The sequence below is a fragment of the Sapajus apella genome, unplaced genomic scaffold (genome assembly GCF_009761245.1).
Source record: "Sapajus apella isolate SASKATOON/1434 unplaced genomic scaffold, GSC_monkey_1.0 scaffold59, whole genome shotgun sequence".
Taxonomy (NCBI): domain Eukaryota; kingdom Metazoa; phylum Chordata; class Mammalia; order Primates; family Cebidae; genus Sapajus; species Sapajus apella.
Genome location: NW_022436999.1, coordinates 93,509 through 111,587, shown reverse-complemented (window position 1 = coordinate 111,587; position 18,079 = coordinate 93,509). Strand labels below are relative to the sequence as shown.

At 41.8% G+C, this 18,079-nt stretch overlaps 1 protein-coding gene across 1 annotated transcript in view; it reads left to right on the top strand.

Annotated features, from left to right (window-relative positions):
* RBM25 (RNA binding motif protein 25) overlaps window positions 1–18,079 on the top strand; it is a 70,143-nt gene that overhangs the window by 14,730 nt on the left and 37,334 nt on the right. The window contains exons 3-6 of the mRNA XM_032246142.1: window positions 872–921; window positions 2,636–2,803; window positions 9,838–9,895; window positions 14,168–14,328. Of these exons, the coding sequence (XP_032102033.1) occupies window positions 872–921; window positions 2,636–2,803; window positions 9,838–9,895; window positions 14,168–14,328 (437 nt within the window). The remainder of the gene's footprint in view (window positions 1–871; window positions 922–2,635; window positions 2,804–9,837; window positions 9,896–14,167; window positions 14,329–18,079) is intronic.

Sequence of the window (18,079 nt, the reverse complement as noted above, 5' to 3'; positions counted from 1 at the left end):
CTGGGTAACAAGAGTGAAACTCTGTTACCCAGGCTGGAGTGCAATGGCGCGATCTCGGCTCACCGCAACCTCCGCCTCCTAGGTTCAGGCAATTCTCCTGCCTCAGCCTCCTGAGTAGCTGGGATTACAGGCACGCGCCACCATGCCCAGCTAAGTTTTTGTAGTTTTAGTAGAGACGGGGTTTCACCATGTTGACCAGGATGGTCTCGATCTCTTGATCTCGTGATCCACCCGCCTCGGCCTCCCAAAGTGCTGGGATTACAGGCGTGAGCCACCGCGCCCGGCAGCAATTTTTAAGAATATGCATTGCCACTGACTGTATCACAATGTTGTACAATGTGTTTTTACTTTTTTGTAGTCTTTTTTTTTTTTTTTTCCCCATTTTTTGGAGAACGGGGTCTCACTATTTATTGTCCATGCAGGTCTCAATCTCCTGGGCTCAATCTAGCTTCTCACCTCTGCCTCCCTAAAAGCTGGGATTATAGGTGTGAGCCACTGTGCCTGGCTGTTTTTACTTTTAAAGGATCTTTAATACCATTGTTCACCCATAAATCAGTCTGTATTTGTGAAAGATGTTGGTTTTGAGGATCACTGAACCATATGAACCTGAATAAATAACTATCCATAATTTTATGCTCCTTAAGTCAAAAGCATGTTGAGGTAGCATTTTGTTTTCCAAATAGTGTTTTTTTGCAAGTTTATATGGACCAACCTGATACCACATTCCTTTTGAAAATAAGACAGTATCAGTATTTCATTTTCATTTGTCCTGTATTTCTACTTATGTTAATTATGAGTAAAGATACTTGTTTGGCATGTAGTTGATACAGAATGTAGTCATACATAATCAGTGTGGTTTTTCTTGTCTTAGGGACCCCAATGATTCCTGTACCAATGAGCATTATGGCTCCTGCTCCAACCGTAAGTACAACTTAAAGGAGGAATCATGAGTTATGGTAGTGCTAGTGCTTTTAAGTTAAACAGCGTGCTTAGATAAATTACGAGTATTTAAAAGAATAACAAGGACAGAATGAGAGCATACAGCATATGTCATTTATTTGAGTGTTATTTTCACTTAGGTGTGCATATATATAGTTGCCCCTACAGTGTGCTCTCTAGGTGGATAATTCTGTGATTTTCCTGTTGCTCTCAAGACTCTTCATATACTTGTTATTACAGATTTAGGACTTTGGCTTTCTCACCTTGGTCCTGGGAGGTAGGAGAAGGATGTGACATGTCTGATCTCTTTAAAGAACATAGGAATGATCCTTGTATTTCAGGCTTAGGGAAAGCTAGAATTTTTTTTTTTCTTTTTTTTTTTTTGAGACGGAGTTTCACTCTTGTTACCCAGGCTGGAGTGCAATGGCGCGATCTCGGCTCACCGCAACCTCCGCCTCCTGGGTTCAGGCAATTCTCCTGCCTCAGCCTCCTCAATAGCTGGGATTACAGGCATGCGCCACCATGCCCAGCTAATGTTTTGTATGTTTAGTAGAGATGGGGTTTCACCATGTTGACCAGGATGGTCTCGATCTCTTGACCTCGTGATCCACCCGCTTCGGCCTCCCAAAGTGCTGGGATTACAGGCTTGAGCCACCGCGCCCGGCCGGGAGAGCTAGAATTTAGGGGTGGAGCAGTTCTCCTGTTTACCGCTATTTATTCAGTGCCTACTGAGGGTGTTTGCTGAGTTCAGTGTCACATACAAAGATGTGTTTCTTCCCTGGAAAAGTTGGAAGTCGTAAAGGGAAAATAAGATAGCAGAAATAACTGATAAAAGGCAAAATATGGGGAGAGTGCCATGGGATATTTGAATATTTTGCCAGAGAATTAGCATGGATAATTGAAATTTGCTGTTATATTGGTATTGAGTACAATTGTGAAAAAACTTCTGGATATATTTGATAATTTTAAATGTTTTGTCTTTTTTTGGTGGGGGGGCATGGAGTTTCTCTCGTTTCCCAGGCTGGAGTACAATAGCATGGCTCACTGCAGCCTCCATCTCCCAGGTTCAAACGATTCCCCTGCCTCAGCCTCCTGAGTAGCTGGGATTACAGGCACATGCCACCACACCAGCCTAATAATTTGTATTTTTAGTAGAGACAGGGTTTTACCACGTTGGCCAAACTGGTCTTGAACCCCCAGCCTCAGATGATCTGCCCACTGCGGCCTCCCAAAGTGTTGGGATTACAGGCGTGAGCCACCACGCGAGGCCTAGGGCATAATTTTTAAATGTTTAAGACATAGGCCCAGCACGGTCTCTACTGAAAATACAAAAAATAAGCCTGGCGTGGTGGCACACACTTATAATCCCAGCTACTTGGGAGGCTGAGTGAACCCGGGAGGTGGAAGACTCCATTTCAACAAATAAAAAACGAAAATAAAAATTACCTCTTAAAGTTTTCTTGGTTATTTTTGTTTCTTTTGTATGAAGAAAGGTAATGTAGTAGAAGTGTACTTGTCACAAATATGTTTGCATTAATGAAATGTACTATGCATTTTAGGTGCTTTAGATTAAGTATGCAAGCATGCAGAGCTTAAATAATGTGCTATATATATTTATTTAATCCTGAGGTTTTTAGCCTAATGTTAACTGTGGTAGGAAATTTAATTGCTAGATCAATTTTTATTCCCTTTTCAGGTCTTAGTACCCACTGTGTCTATGGTTGGAAAGCATTTGGGCGCAAGAAAGGATCATCCAGGCTTAAAGACTAAAGAAAATGATGAAAATTGTGGTCCCACTACTACTGTTTTTGTTGGTAACATTTCTGAGAAAGCCTCAGACATGCTTATAAGACAACTCTTAGCTGTAAGTTAAACTGTTTATTTTTCATGAAAAGTTCTTTTATTGTTATATATTTCAAACTTAAGCAGAAAGATTTTCAGTGATTGCTTTTTATTTTAAAAAATTTCAATCCTTCAGCAAAGGTGAAGGTAGTACAGTGAACACGCTTGTATTCTTTTCCTAGATTTATCAGTGAACATGTTTAGATACTTTGTGTACACATGTGTACCACACATATTTTGTTCTTGGATAATTTGAGAGTAAATTTTGACATGACATTTCACCTGTGAATCCTTCATGTATTTCCTAAGAGCAAGGACGTTCTCTGACATAATCACAATGCCACTGTCACTTGAAATTTGGCTGGGTGTAGTGGCTTTTGCCTGTAGTTGTAATCCCAGTCCTTAGCGAGGCCCAGGCAGGAGGATCTCTGTAAGCTAGGAGTTCGAGGCCAGCCTGGGCAATGTATTGACACACATCTTTACAAAAAATTAAAAAATAATAGGGCCGGTTGTGGTGGCTCATGCCTATAATCCCAGCACTTTGGGGAGATTGAGGTGGGCGGATCATTTATGGTCAGGAGTTCAAGACCAGCCTGATCAACATGGTGAGACCTCCATCTCTAGTAAAAATACAAAAATTAGCCAGGTGTGGTGGCGTGCACCTGTAATCCCAGCTACTGGGGAGGCTCACGCAGGAGAATCCTTTGAACCTGGGAGATGGAGGCTGCAGTGAGCTGAGGTCATGCCACTGCACTCCACCCTGGGCGACAAAGTGAGACTCCTTTTAAAAAATAATAATAATAGCCGGGCGCGGTGGCTCAAGCCTGTAATCCCAGCACTTTGGGAGGCTGAGGCGGGTGGATCACGAGGTCAAGAGATCGAGACCATCCTGGTCAACATGGTGAAACCCCGTCTCTACTAAAACTACAAAAAATTAGCTGGGCATGGTGGTGCGTGCCTGTAATCCCAGCTACAAAGGAGGTTGAGGCAGGAGAATTGCCTGAATCCAGGAGGCGGAGGTTGCGGTGAGCCGAGATCGTGCCATTGCACTCCAGCCTGGGTAACAAGAGCGAAACTCCGTCTCCTGGATTCAGGCAATTCTCCTGCTAATAATAATAATAATAATAATAAAAGACGAGTGTGCTGGTGCCTGCCTATAGTCCCAGTTGTTCTAGAATCTGAGGTAGGAGAATTGCTTGAGTCTAGGAGTTCAAGGCTGCAGTGAGCTATGATCTTGCAATTGCACTCCAGCCCAAGCAAGAGAATTTCTAAAACACACAAAAAATATGAAATTGATATAATATTGTTAACTAATGCATATGTAGTTCATATTTAATTTTCCCAATAATGACCATAACATTACTAGTATTAGTTTTTGTCCATGATCGAGTGAAATATTTCATGTATTTTTGAGACAGATTTGCTCTGTCACATAGGCTAAGTGTAGTGGTGTGATCTCTGCCCACCACAAACTCTGCCTCCTGTATTCAAGCAATTCTCATGCCTCAACCTCCCGAGTAGCTGGGATTACAGACATGTGCCATGACACCTGGCTTATTTTTGTATTTTATGTAGAGACGGGGTTTCTCCATGTTGGCCAGACTTGTCTCGAACTCCTGCCCTCAAGTGAACTGCCTGCCTTGGCTTCCCAAAGTGTTGAGATTACAAGTGTGGGCCACCATACCTGGCTTGGGTTAATATTTTGAGACTGTGTGAATCCTTTTCCCCAGCAACCTTAAACAATTATTTTAGCATTGACTGATTCCTTTTTAAGTTTTATTCTGAGCAGGAATAGTAATAAGTTGTTTACATTTGGTAAAAGTTGTTGATTCACTTTTTTTAACCTGTTGATTCACTGTCTTTAAGGTGTTAAAAACATCTTAATCTTGGTGATACATGTACATTATTAAGTGAAATAATGCTGAATGATTGTGTAATTAAAAAATAAGGCTGGGCGCAGTGGCTTACGCCTGTAATCCCAGCACTTTGGGAGGCCGAGGCGGGCAGATCACGAGGTCTGGAATTTGAGCCTACCCTGGCCAACATAGTGAAACCCTGTCTCTTAAAAAAAAAAAAACCCCGTCTCTACTAAAAATACAAAAATTACCTGGGCATGGTTGTAGGCAACCTGTAATCCCAGCTACTTGGGAGGCTGAGGCAGTAGAGTCACTTGAACCTGGGAGGCAGAGGTTGCAGTGACCCGAGATCATGCCGCTGCACTGCAGCCTGGGCTACAAAGTTAGACTTCATCACACACACGAAAAAAGAGGTTGGAAGAATGACTACATTCTGCACTGAGAGGACCTGCAAAGATGTCATTCTTCATCTGTATCCCAGAATCCTGTGCAGGTTCTCTATAGGGACAAGGCCAGGGTTATCTCAACCTGTGGCCCACCTCATGAGTAGTTCAAGTCCGGCAATCCTGTCGTCCTCTAGAGACATTGTTGCCTGCTCTCCTTATGCCCTTCTGTTTGAGATGCTGGGCAATTACTTTACACCATTCATGATTCTTGTTCCACAACTCTTATATTTAAGAATTTCCTATTCTTTTAGAAACCTGGATCTCCTGGGCACTCTAAATTTTAATTAACTGGTCTGAGGATGTTTCGGGTTTCTCAGTTTTATTACTTCCATGACATTTTTGGTGATTTCAGTCTGAAGCCTGACTCCATTTTTATTCCTGGGTTTTCTCCTGGGCCTCTTTTCACTGCAGCCACAGGGCCTAATCCGGGGTCTGCAGAGAACTGGCACTTACTCTGCTCTAATAGAATTCTGGAAAGTCAGAGGGTACCGGAGTGTAGATATGTTTGCTCCTGTCTGCTTCTGGAAGTCTCTGTTTTGCTATGTTACTACTGCTAATGTTGTCTTCCTAGGTGTATGTGAAAAGATTCTCATCACATATTCTCATAGAAGTGTCATTTCTGAGTCCTAGGGCATGCGTATCTTCAGCTTTATAAGATAATCCACACCAATTATATTTTTGCAGCAGTGTCATGTCCAAGTTTCTATTCTTTTTTTTTTTTTTTTTTTTTTTTTTTGGAGACGGAGTTTTGCTCTTGTTACCCAGGCTCAAGTGCAATGGCGCGATCTCGGCTCACCGCAACCTCCGCCTCCTGGGTTCAGGCAATTCTCCTGCCTCAGCCTCCTTAGTAGCTGGGATTACAGGCACGTGCCACCATGCCCAGCTAATTTTTTGTATTTTTTTAGTAGAGACGGGGTTTCACCGTGTTGACCAGGATGGTCTCGATCTCTTGACCTCGTGATCCACCCGCCTCGGCCTCCCAAAGTGCTGGGATTACAGGCTTGAGCCACTGCATCTGGCCCCAAGTTTCTATTCTTATACCTCTTTTTTAGTAGTTAGTGTTTATTTAGACTTTTACACAGGTGGCAAAATTGTGAATAAGTGTTATTATGTAAATAGTTTGGGCGGAACTAGGTCATGTGCTATGATTGCATTTTCTTTTCTTTTCTTTTTTGTGATGAAATCTCACTCTTAACCCAGGCTGGAGTGCAGTGGTGTGATCTCAGCTCACTGCAACATCTACCTCCTGGGTTCAAGTGATTCTTCTGCCTCAGCCTCCTGAGTAGCTCGGATTATGGGCGCCTGCCACCACAACTGGCTAATTTTTGTATTTTCAGTAGACACGGGTTTCACCATGTTTGCCAGAATGGCCTGGAAGTCCTGACCTCAAGTGATCTGCCCGCCTCATCCTCCCAAAGTGCTGGGATTGCATGGGTGAGCCACTGTGCCTGGCCCATTTTCTTATTTTAATTTTTAATTAATTAGTTAATTGGTTGTATATGTTTTTGAAACAGGGTCCTTGCTCTTTTGCACAGGCTGGAGTGCAGTGGTACAATCATGGCTGGGCTCAAGTGATCCTCCCACCTCAGTCTCCTGAGTAACTGGGACTACAAGTGTGCATCATCACACCTTGCTAATTTTTTGTTGTTGTTGTTTAAATTTTCTGTAGAGATGGGGCCTTGCCATCTTGCCCAGGCTGGTCTCAAACTCCTGGGCTCAAGACAGAGTCACACTCTCTTGCACAGTCTGGAGTGTACTGGCGTGACCTCTGCTCACTGCAACCTCCACCTCCTGGATTCCTGTGATTCTTCTGCCTCAGCCTCCTGAGTAGTGAGATTACAGGCACCCGCCACCATGTCCAGATAATTTTTGTATTTTTTAGTAGAGACGGGGTTACACCATGTTGGTCTTAAACTCCTGACCGCAAGTGATCCACCTTCCTCGGCCTCCACAGTGCTGGGATTACTGGCATGAGCCACTGCCCCCAGCCAGTTTCCCTTTTCTAGAGCCTCTCCTGTCACGCCCCTTTGTCTCATGTGTTCTGGTTCCTCTAAGTCTACTTTTATCGTTGGATTTATTCTGTCTTTTTTAGTATTCCCTTTATTGCTCTCCTGTGTTGGATGGTTTGGATCCTATGTCTTGGCTTGTGTTGACACACAGTAGCTTCCTGTTATATGGCGGTGATACATCCTCTGTATATGATGTACATAGTGTATATGGGTATGTGGTTGGTAGCTTTGCAGAATCTGAAGTGCTTTTTATATTGATTATTCGTGTGGCCAGTAGTTTACTTGGATTAAAATTCTATGTTGAAGCTTATCTTCCTCACACTGAATGTGTTGCATCATTGTGTTACAGCATCTAACGATGATTTTTGGAAGTATTGGATCATTCTGAATTTTTTTTTTTTGAGACGGAGTCTCCCTCTGACGGCAGGCTGGAGGTACAGTGGCAGGATCTCGGTTCACTGCAACCTCCGCCTCCAGGGTTCAAGCGATTCTCCTGCCTTAGACTCCTGAGTAGCTAGGACTATAGGCGTGCGCCACCATGCCCAACTGAATTTTGCATTTTTAGTATAGATGAGGTTTCACCATGTTGGCCAGGCTACTTTCTTACTGTTTTGTACTGGTTCTTGGGATTTGTCCTCAACTTTACCTTCCAGACTTCATTGAATGAATGAATGAATGAATGAATGAATGAATGAATGAATGATTTTGAGACGGAGTCTCGCTCTGTTGACCGTGGACCGTGCAATGGTGCGGTCTCGGCTCACTATAACCTCCATCTCCCAGATTCAAGCAATTCTCCTGCCTCAGCCTCCTGAGTAGCAGGGATTACAGGTGCACACCAAACCATACCCGGCTAATTTTTTTGTATTTTTAGGAGAGGCAGGGTTTCAGCATGTTGATTAGGCTAGTCTCAAACTCCTGACCTCGTGATCCACCGGCCTCAGCCTCCCAAAGTGTTGGGATTATAGGCGTGAGCCACCACGCCTGGCAGAATATTTATTTTTAATACCATGTTTCAAGTTTCCGTTTTCTATTGTTCTCTGAAGATTTCTCACCTACACCTTCCCCTGTCCTTTTTTAACTGGGTGGAACCTTATTTATTTATTTTTTTGAGACAGAGTCTGGTTCTGTTGCTCAGGCTAGAGTGCAGCTGCATGATTACAGCTCACTGCAGCCTGGATTTCCTGGGCTCAAGCCATCCATCTGATTCAGCCTCCTAAGTAACTGGGACCACTGGTGTGTGCCACCACACCTATTTTTTTTTTATTTTTGTAGACATGGTGTCTCCCTATGTTGCCTAGGCTGGCCTTGAACTCCTGGGCTCAAGCAGTCCTTCCCCTTCAGCCTCCCAAAGTGTTGGGATTACAGACGTGACCCACGCCTGGCTGCTTTTATTTTTAAAGTATAATAGTGTCCCATGGTTTGAATAACCTGCCTGCCTTCACGTTTTAGAATATTTCTCTTTATTTTACAAAACATTGTTCTTATAGTTAAATAAAGTCTTACTGTGTATCTGCATTTTCTTTTTCCAAGTTATTTTTGCATACCATATCAACCATTTTCCCATGTTAAAAATCCTCGATAAATTTATATATATTGTTTCAAAACATTTCTTTATAGGTTCTTTATAATATTTACTTGAATTTATTATAGTTTTAACCATTCTAATTTTAGATACTTAGGTTTATGTATGTATTTTGGTAGTATTAGTAGTGATACAAAACTTCTAATTTATTAAAAGGTAAAGAATTTTCTGCAAATGAAGAATCAGTAAGAATTTATATTTTTCTTTTTTTTTTTCTTTTTTTTTTTTTGAGATGGAGTTTCGCTCTTGTTACCCAGGCTGGAGTGCAATGGCGCGATCTCGGCTCACCGCAACCTCCGCCTCCTGGGTTCAGGCAATTCTCCTGCCTCAGCCTCCTGAGTAGCTGGGATTACAGGCGCGCACCACCATGCCCAGCTAATTTTTTGTATTTTTAGTAGAGATGGGGTTTCACCATGTTGACCAGGATGGTCTCGATCTCTTGACCTTGTGATCCACCCGCCTCGGCCTCCCAAAGTGCTGGGATTACAGGCTTGAGCCACCGCACCCGGCCTATATTTTTCTTAAAATGATGTGTTGTCCATTTCTTTCATGTGATAAGTTTGTGGAAATTGGGGAAATTTTCACAAATGTAGTTGCTCGTTTTTTCTTGTATCTTTTTTCCCCCTAGTAGAAATATAGTTTTGCTTTTACATTAAAAATTATTTTGGCCGGGCTTCGTGGCTCACACCTGTAATCCAAGCACTTTGGAGGCCAAGGCGGGCCAATCACCTGAGGTCAGGAGTTCAAAACCAGCCTGACCAACATGGTGAAACCCCGTCTTTAAAAAATAAAAAATAAGCCGGGCGTGGTGGCTCAAGCCTGTAATCCCAGCACTTTGGGAGGCCGAGGCGGGTGGATTATGAGGTCAAGAGATCGAGACCATCCTGGTCAACATGGTGAAACCCCATCTCTACTAAAAATACAAAACATTAGCTGGGCATGGCGGCATGTGCCTGTAATCCCAGCTACTCAGGAGGTTAAGGCAGGAGAATTGCCTGAACCCAGGAGGCGGAGGTTGCGGTGAGCCGAGATCACGCCATTGCACTCCAGCCTGGGTAACAAGAGTGAGACTCCGTCTCAAAAAATAATAATAAAAATAAATAAAAATAAAATTATTTTGTTAAATGGTAGCAATCTTTTTGTTTTGTTTTCTTTTTAAGAAATGTGGTTTGGTTTTGAGCTGGAAGAGAGTACAAGGTGCTTCTGGAAAACTTCAAGGTAGGTCATTTTTTACTTATTTGCTGAAATCACTTTAACCTGTGTGCTTAAATCACTTTGCATGACTTACTCTCGTTGTCTTTAACAGTGAGACTTATTAGCATTCTTTATCTTCTTTTTTATTGAAATAGGATTAAAAGGCAGTTTGGGAAAATATTGGCTGAGAGTTAAGATCAGAAGAAGAAGGAAAAAGGTAACAGGAAGGAGACAGGAAGGGAAAAAATTAAAATTCCTCAATTTAACTGGTTTCTCATACTTCCAAAGTCTCTTTTGTCTCAAGAAATGACTGTATGATCAAGATGGAACAATTAGAATTTAGTAAGGGAGGAGGAGAAGAGACAATCATGGCCTGTTGACTTTTTTTTTTTTTTTTTTGGGAGATGGAGTCTCTGTCACCTAGGCTGGAGTGTAGTGGCTCCATCTTGGCTAATGCAACCTCTGCCTCCCAGGTTCAAGAGATCCCTCCTGTCACAGCCAAGTGCTGGGATTACAGGTGTGAGCCACTGTTCCCAGCCATCGCCTGTTAGCTTTTGAAGGCAATCTGTAATTTTCATGGCTAATTGTGTTTCAACTGTACTCTTACTCTTTTCTTCCTCTTTATATTGTTTGAAAGCAAATCTCAAGCATCCCATGAGTTTCTATGGCTTTTTTTTTTTTTTTTTGAGACGAAGTTTAGCTCTGTCACCCAGGCTGGAATGCAGTGGCGCCATCTTGCCTCACTGCAACTTTTGTCTCCCAGGTTCAAGTGATTCTCCTGCCTCAGCCTCCTGAGTAGCTGGGATTACAGGCATGCACCTCCAGGGCTGGCTAATTTTTGTATTATTAGCAGAGGCAGGGTTTTACCATATTGGCCAGGCTGGCCTCTAACTGTTGACCTGAAGTGATCAGCCCACCTTGGCCTCTCAGAGTGCTGGGATTACACGTGTGAGCCAATGTGCTGGGCCTTCACATGAGTTTCTTTGTAAATATTTTAGCGTGTGTCTCTTAGAGATAAGGGCTTTAAAAAATCATATCTAAAATATTAGCTAGTATAATTCTAAGACTTAAACAAAATTATAAGACAAACAAACAATTTTTCCTTTTTTTTTTTCCTTTTGAGACAGTCTCACTCTGTCGCACAGGCTGAGAGTGTAGTGGCATGATCTTTCCTCACTACAGCCTCTACCTCCCAGGTTCAGACAATTCACCTGTCTCAGCCTCCTAAGAAGTTGGGACGACAGATGTGTGCCACCATGTCTAGCTAATTTTTGTAGAGATGAGGTTTTGCCATGTTGGCCAGATTGGTCTTGAACTTCTGGCCTCAGGTGATTCACCTGCCTTGGGCTCCCAAAGTGAGCTATTATGCCTGGCCTCTTTCTTTATATCATTAAATATTCAGTCAATAGTAGAAGTCTCGTGTCAAATGCCTCAAATGTCAGGTTTTTTTTTTTCGTTTTTCTTTCTTTTTTTTGAGACAACGTCTTACTCTATTTCTCAGACTGGAGTGCAGTGGCGTGAGTTCGGCTCACTGCAACCTCTGCCTCCCAGGTTCAAGCGATTTTCCTGCCTCTGCCTCCATGGTAGCTGGGATTATAGGTGTCCGCCACCACACCCGGCTAATTTTTGTATGTTTAGTAGAGTTGGGATTTCACCATGTTTGCCAGGCTGGTCTCGAACTCTTGACCTCAGATGATCCACTTACCTCAATGCTGGGATTACAGGTGTGAGCCTGTATGAGACCTATGCCTGGTCTCAAATGTCAGTTTTTTAAATAGTTCATTTGATTCAGGATCTATATGAAGTTCACACATTGCAACTAATAGGCAATTTAAGTCCCTTAATATTTTATTATTAGCACCGTCTTCTAACCAACTGAACTAACTGGCCATACTTTTAATATTTTAAATTATTCTATTTCTTATTTTCCTTGCAGTTTGTTGAAGAAACTGGGTCATTTGTGCAGTAGCATTTGTTGAGTTTTGCCAAATGCTGCTCCAGTAGTATAATTTGCCATGAATTTGTCCTCTGTATTTTCTGTAAACTGGTTAGTAGTTGAACCTTGATGTGTGCTTTTTTTTTTTTTTTTTTAATGCTTTTATCCTAGCATCTCATAGCAAGAATACTATAAAGGTAATATTCTTCCATCAGGGGACACCTGTGAGATTGTCTTTTTTGTGTATGTAATAGCATCAGTGTTGCCAGTGCCTAGGTTGATGAATTCATTGAGAAGTAATTCATCAGTAGTCTGTTTTGAAGAATTCTGTCATTCTTTCACTGAGGAACAACAAATCTTCATATGTTAACAGAATGCTTCTCTATGGAGAAACTTGCCCCTGCATCTACTGTTTGGTTACCTAGAGGTATTTTTGTTGTTGTTGAGACTGAGGTTTTTGCTCCTGTTGCCCAGCCTGGAGTGCAATGGCGCAGTCTCAGCTCACGTGACTTCAGCCTCCTGGAGTGATTCTCCTGCCTCAGCTTCCCAATTAGCTGGGATTACAGGCGCTCACCACCACGCCTGGTTATTTTTTTGTACTTTTAGTAGAGGCAGGATTTCGCCATATTTGCCAGTCTAGTCTTAAACTCCTGACCTCTCAGGTGATCCACCCACCTTGGCCTCCCAAAGTGCTGGGATTATAGGCTTAAGCCACCACGCCTGGCATAGAGGCATATTTAACAGGCAAGGCGGGGTAAATGCCCTGACTTTGTTTAAGTAATGAGTTGGTGTCTTCAGCATTTTCTAACAATGGCTGATTTTCTATTGTGAACTTATGAATTAAAGCATATTTAATGTTACTGTGTTTAATATGGATTCATTGTAGTTATTATCGCCATTAAAGCTTAACTTAAAATTGTCTCTGCACTTTACATCTCCAGTGGTTTTGACATGACCCTAAATGCCCTTGACAGCTTCTTTGTTATCTGGTTTGACAAGTTGTTCTAAGCTCATCTAGTATAATAGTTTTTCTGCCCCAGATTTAGAAGGCATTTCGCCGTGGGAGATTGTTTTGAAATTGTTTTGAAGATCACGGTCTGGGCACCAGGTGCACTCATTGTAACAGTGGTTTGGTGTTTGCTTTTAGGTTTTTCCAGTGCACACTAATTCAGATTCAGGACTAAAAGTTTTTTTTTTTTTTAATTTAATCTGTTCTCTCATATCTCCTTTTTCCTCACACTGAGTTGCCCGAGTTTCAAGGCCACTGGGGATGATAGAATATTAAATAATTGCTGAGTTGCTTTATTTCACATTGCACATAGAACAGTTTCACGGTAGTAACATTGACACTATCATCAGAAATATGATCATTTAAAGTTACTTTTTTTTTGTTTGTTTAAGACAGGGACTCGCTGTTACCCAGGCAGGAGTGCAGTGGCATGATCTCAGCTTACTACAACCTCCGCCTGCTGGGTTCAAGCAGTTCTACTTCAGTCTCCCTAGTAGCTGGGACTACGGGCGTGCGCCTGTAGTTTTAGTAGAGATGAGGTTTCCCCATCTTGGCCAGGCTGGTCTCAAACTCCTGACCTCAGGTGATCCGCCTGCCTCTGCCTCCCAAAGTGTTGGGATTACAGGTGTGAGCCACCACGCCTAGCCTAAAAGTACTTTTTTGAGGGGCATATCTATCTATATGATATATCACACTGAAAATATTATAGTCAAATTTACTATTTTAATATCGGTAGTCCTTTTCTGTGTCATATCATTAACTGTATATTTCAGTTTATTTGATTTTCTTTTCAATTATTTGGTTGCTCTTCTTAGATTTACTATCTCTGTTAAAGTCATCTTAATAGTGAGATTGACTAGTTATAAAAGGAAATAGATATAAGCAAAATAGACTGGTAACTAGGATACAGGATCACTAATTCTGTAATTTAACATCTCAGAGGTGAAAAGTGTGTTATGTTCCAGCAGTCTTTTCTTATTTGTGGCTGTTTGGAAGTCTAAATAGGGTGAATTTATGAAACGATTGATTCCTTTTAATATTGAAATTCACTGACTCTGCTAGTTTATCAGAGCTTCTAATGGGTAGCAATTTTTTTGATTTGAATTTTTCTTCTCTGTTTTTCTCTTTTCTTTCCCCCCTTTGGTTGTTTGAGGGTACTAAAAGTGAAATGATTATCAAAGGGAACTGGTGGACGGGGTGGAATGATGAATTGAATGGTCTGTATTATAACATTTGGACTCTAGTGATTCTGCTTTTCTGTAATTTCTTTTTTTCTGCAGCCTCAGCTGTTGCATATAATTTCTTTTGTAAGTGGATTGATACTGCACTAATACTTTCCATCCATTGCTAGCTTTCGGATTCTGTGAGTACAAGGAGCCAGAATCTACTCTCCGTGCACTCAGATTATTACATGACCTGCAAATTGGAGAGAAAAAGCTACTCGTTAAAGTTGATGCAAAGACCAAGGCACAGCTGGATGAATGGAAAGCAAAGAAGAAAGCTTCTAATGGGGTATGTTTTCTGTTGTGTTATCTTTTCTAGGCCAGCCTGTACTATTTCAGTGTAATGCTTCTCACTATAAATGAATCTAACGTGGGGCTTCACAAGATGATCATGTATGTGCTTGTGGCTTAAATGCAGGAGGGTATTTTATAGTTTGTAGTTATTTTAAGTCTTATCTACCCATAGTGGGTGGATGACTGTTGGTTTGCTTGTTCCAGGTTGGGATGAAGGTAGTAAGGGAGGCTGGACAAGGTTAACTTGCCAGAGAAAACACTGGTACAGACTATTCCAAACAGAGCTAATTCATTAAGACAGCTTTGTAAGTAAGTACAAAATATATTTCAACCTACACAATTTTTATTAGTTGCCCTGTCTTTTAGAAGTACACCGATTCTAAAACGAATGAAAGTCTGATTACTTGCCTTAGCTGGGGGGCTTTATTCAAGCTATGCTAAGTGAAGCTAAAATAAAGGAAATTGTTGTATATTGTATTGTAATGTGTACATTATTACCCCCTCTCAACAAAGTGAAACATAGCTAAAACTTGAGTATGTATTTTCTTGATTTCTCTTCTTAGTTCCTTCCTTTTTGGCATCTCATGCTGAACCAATCTAAAATAGATTTATTATTACCTTCGCCCAACGCAGACAAAACCAGAAAATCACTGTCATCAGATTTTTATTATCTTTCAAAATAGAAACAGCTTTCCACTGGGTGCAGTGGCTCACACCTGTAATCCCAGCACTTGGGGAGGCAGAGGCGGGTGGATCACCGGAGTTTGAGATGGAGTCTTACTCTTTTGCTCAGGCTGGAGTGCAGTGACCTCCTGGGTTCAAGTGATTGTCCCACCTCAGCCTCTCAAGTAGCTGGGATTACAGGCGCCTGCCACAATGCCCAGCTACTGATCTGTCTGCCTCGGCCTCCCAAAGTGCTGGGATCACAGGCCAGAGCCACTGTGCCCAGCCAGCGTTGCCCGTATTTCTAAAACATAAGTATAATTTTATCAAACTATTGCTTCTTATGTGAGACCCATCCTTAATGATTTTGGATTTCTTACAGAATAAACCCTCCTATCCTCACATCCCTCCCTCCTTTTTTTTGGAGACAGTCTTGCTCTGTTGCCCAGGCTGGAGTGCAGTGGCGAAACCTTGCCTCGCTGCTCTACCTCCTGAGTTCAAGCGATTCTCCTGCTTTGGCCTCCCGAGTAGCTGGGATTATAGCCACCACCATGCCCAGCTAATTTTGTGTTTTTAGTAGAGACAGGATTTCACCATGTTACCCAGGCTGGCCTGGAACTCCTGACCTCAGGTATTTGCCAGCCTTGGCCTCCCAAAGTGCTGGGATTACAGGCGTGATTCACTGTGCCTGTCCATAAAGCCTATATTTTTAGGATGACATTCAAGGCTTGCTCCAGTCCACCTTTCAAGCTTCCTTCTTCCCTGCCTCTGCACATACTACTGCACGTACCCCTACAGTCTTCCTTTTTTGCTTTGCTGGCATCTCATGTCTTTGTTGCCTATCCAAGCTCCCTGTTGAAATTCTCTCCATACTTATAATTAACATGTCCCTTGATTCATATAGACTTTGTCATTTCCTCTTAGACAGAATTAAGTCCTTTGTTCCCATATAAAGCAGATTTTTATAGCTGAATGTGTCTGCTTTTTAGTGTATATTGTTTATATCTCTCTCTTTCATTAGCCCCTTGTAACCCTTCTCATTCCCATATCTTCTTTCAACCCCCATCTCTGATTACAAATAGAAAGGGTGATAAGTTTGGGGGTTGTGTCTTTAATCTTGGACCTCCACAGCACCTAATATAATGTCTTACCTAAAGCAAGGATGGAATTAACATTTATTAACAGTTGCAGTTATGTTGCTTATCTGTCAGTCTTACTGTCTTCGCCCTGCTTCATAAGGAAATTATATTTTATTTCAAATCAGCAATATTGCCTGTCACATTACTAAAACCTCAAAAACCAGAAATATTTGCAATAAGAATTTTCAGGTTTGCCTTGTGATAACTGTATACTGACTATTTGAAAATACGGATTTAATATCTTCAAAGTGTTCCGATTTGCTAGGACTCCCTGTTTTCTTGTGTTTAGTCTTTAATTTGTGAGGTCATTTAAGTTGTAGCATTTGCAAATGTTCTACTGAAAAACTCTGAAAATGAAATCACTGTAATACATATTTTTACAAATAAGGAAGTGCACAATTGTGTGACTTTGCATTTCTGGCTTGCTTGCTTTTTTGGGTGGGGTTCGTGGCATGATCTCTGCTCACTGCAACCTCCTATTCCCAGGCTCCAGTGATCCTCCTGACTCAGCTAGGACTGCAGGTGTACACCACCATGCCTGGCTGAGTTTTGTATTTTTTACTGAGGTGGGGTTTCACAGTGTCGTCCAGGCTGGCCTTGAACTCCTGGGCTTAAGTGATCCACCTACCTCAACCGTCCAGAGTGCTGGGATTACAGGCAGAAGCCACTGTGCCCAGCCTGCATTTCTTGTATAATCAACATTAACCAGAGTAACCACACTTTAAATCTGTTGATCTTCAAGAAAAGCAATGTGTAACCAGGTGTGGTGGCTCACACCTTTAATCCCAGCACTTTGTGAGTCTGAGGTCAGAGGATCACCTGAGGACAGGAGTTTGAGAACAGCTTGGCCAACATGGTGAAACCCCATCTCTCCTAAAAAAGGAAATACAAAAATGAGCTGGATGTGGTGGTGCACACCTGTAATCCCAGCTATTTGGGAGGCTGAGGCAGGAGAATCACTTGAACCCAGAAGATGGAGGTTACAGTGAGCTGAGATTGTACTACTGCACTCTAACCTTGGTGTCTGCTTTTTAGTGTATATTGTTTATATCTCATTCTTTCATAGCCCCTTGTAACCCTTCTTTCTCATTCCCATATCCTCTTTCAACCCCCATCTCTGATTACAAATAGAAAGGGTGATAAGTTTGGGGGCTGTGTCTTTAATCCTAGACCTCCACAGCACCTCTCACTCTGTCTCACCTTTAAGACAGAGCGAGACTCTTTCTTTAAAAAAAAAAAAAAAAAAAGCAACATGCAATAAAGTCACATAGAATAATTATTTTCAATAAAATGAAATTAAAATGATTATCAGATATCACTTACATGATTTATTGTTCTGTTGTATGTGTATTGCTGGGTGCCCTTTGGCGTCGCGCCTAGAGGTACTTCAAGTCATAGGATAAACATGGCATATTTTCCTGGAGTGTCAATTTTACTCAACAGTATAGGTTAAAAAAACCATTCTATCTGATGTAAAAAAAAATTTTCAAATAACTTAGGCAAATATTACTGTATAGTGGAGTAGATTAGAGATTTACCATGATTTTTGTTTTGTTTTGTTTTTTAAGGGTAAAGGGGTATAGAGGGAGGGAAGAAAGCCAGAGAGTGAGAGATTGGAGGGACAGGGCTAGGGGTAGGAGGGAAGATGGTAGGGATGAGACTGATGGCCACCACCACCATGATCTTTCTTTCTTTTTTTCTTTCTTTTCTTTCCTTTTCTCTTTCCTTCCTTCTTTTCTTTCTTTTTCCTTCCTTCTTTCTTTTCTTTTCTTTATTTTATTTTATTTTGGAGACAGAGTTAATGTTGCCCAGGCTGGAGTGCAATGGAGCAATCTTGGCCCACAGCCCCCTCCCTCTCTTGGTTTCAGCCAATTCTCCTGCCTCAGCCTTCCAAGTAGCTGGGATTTTAGGCATCTGCCACCATACCTGGCTAATTTTGTATTT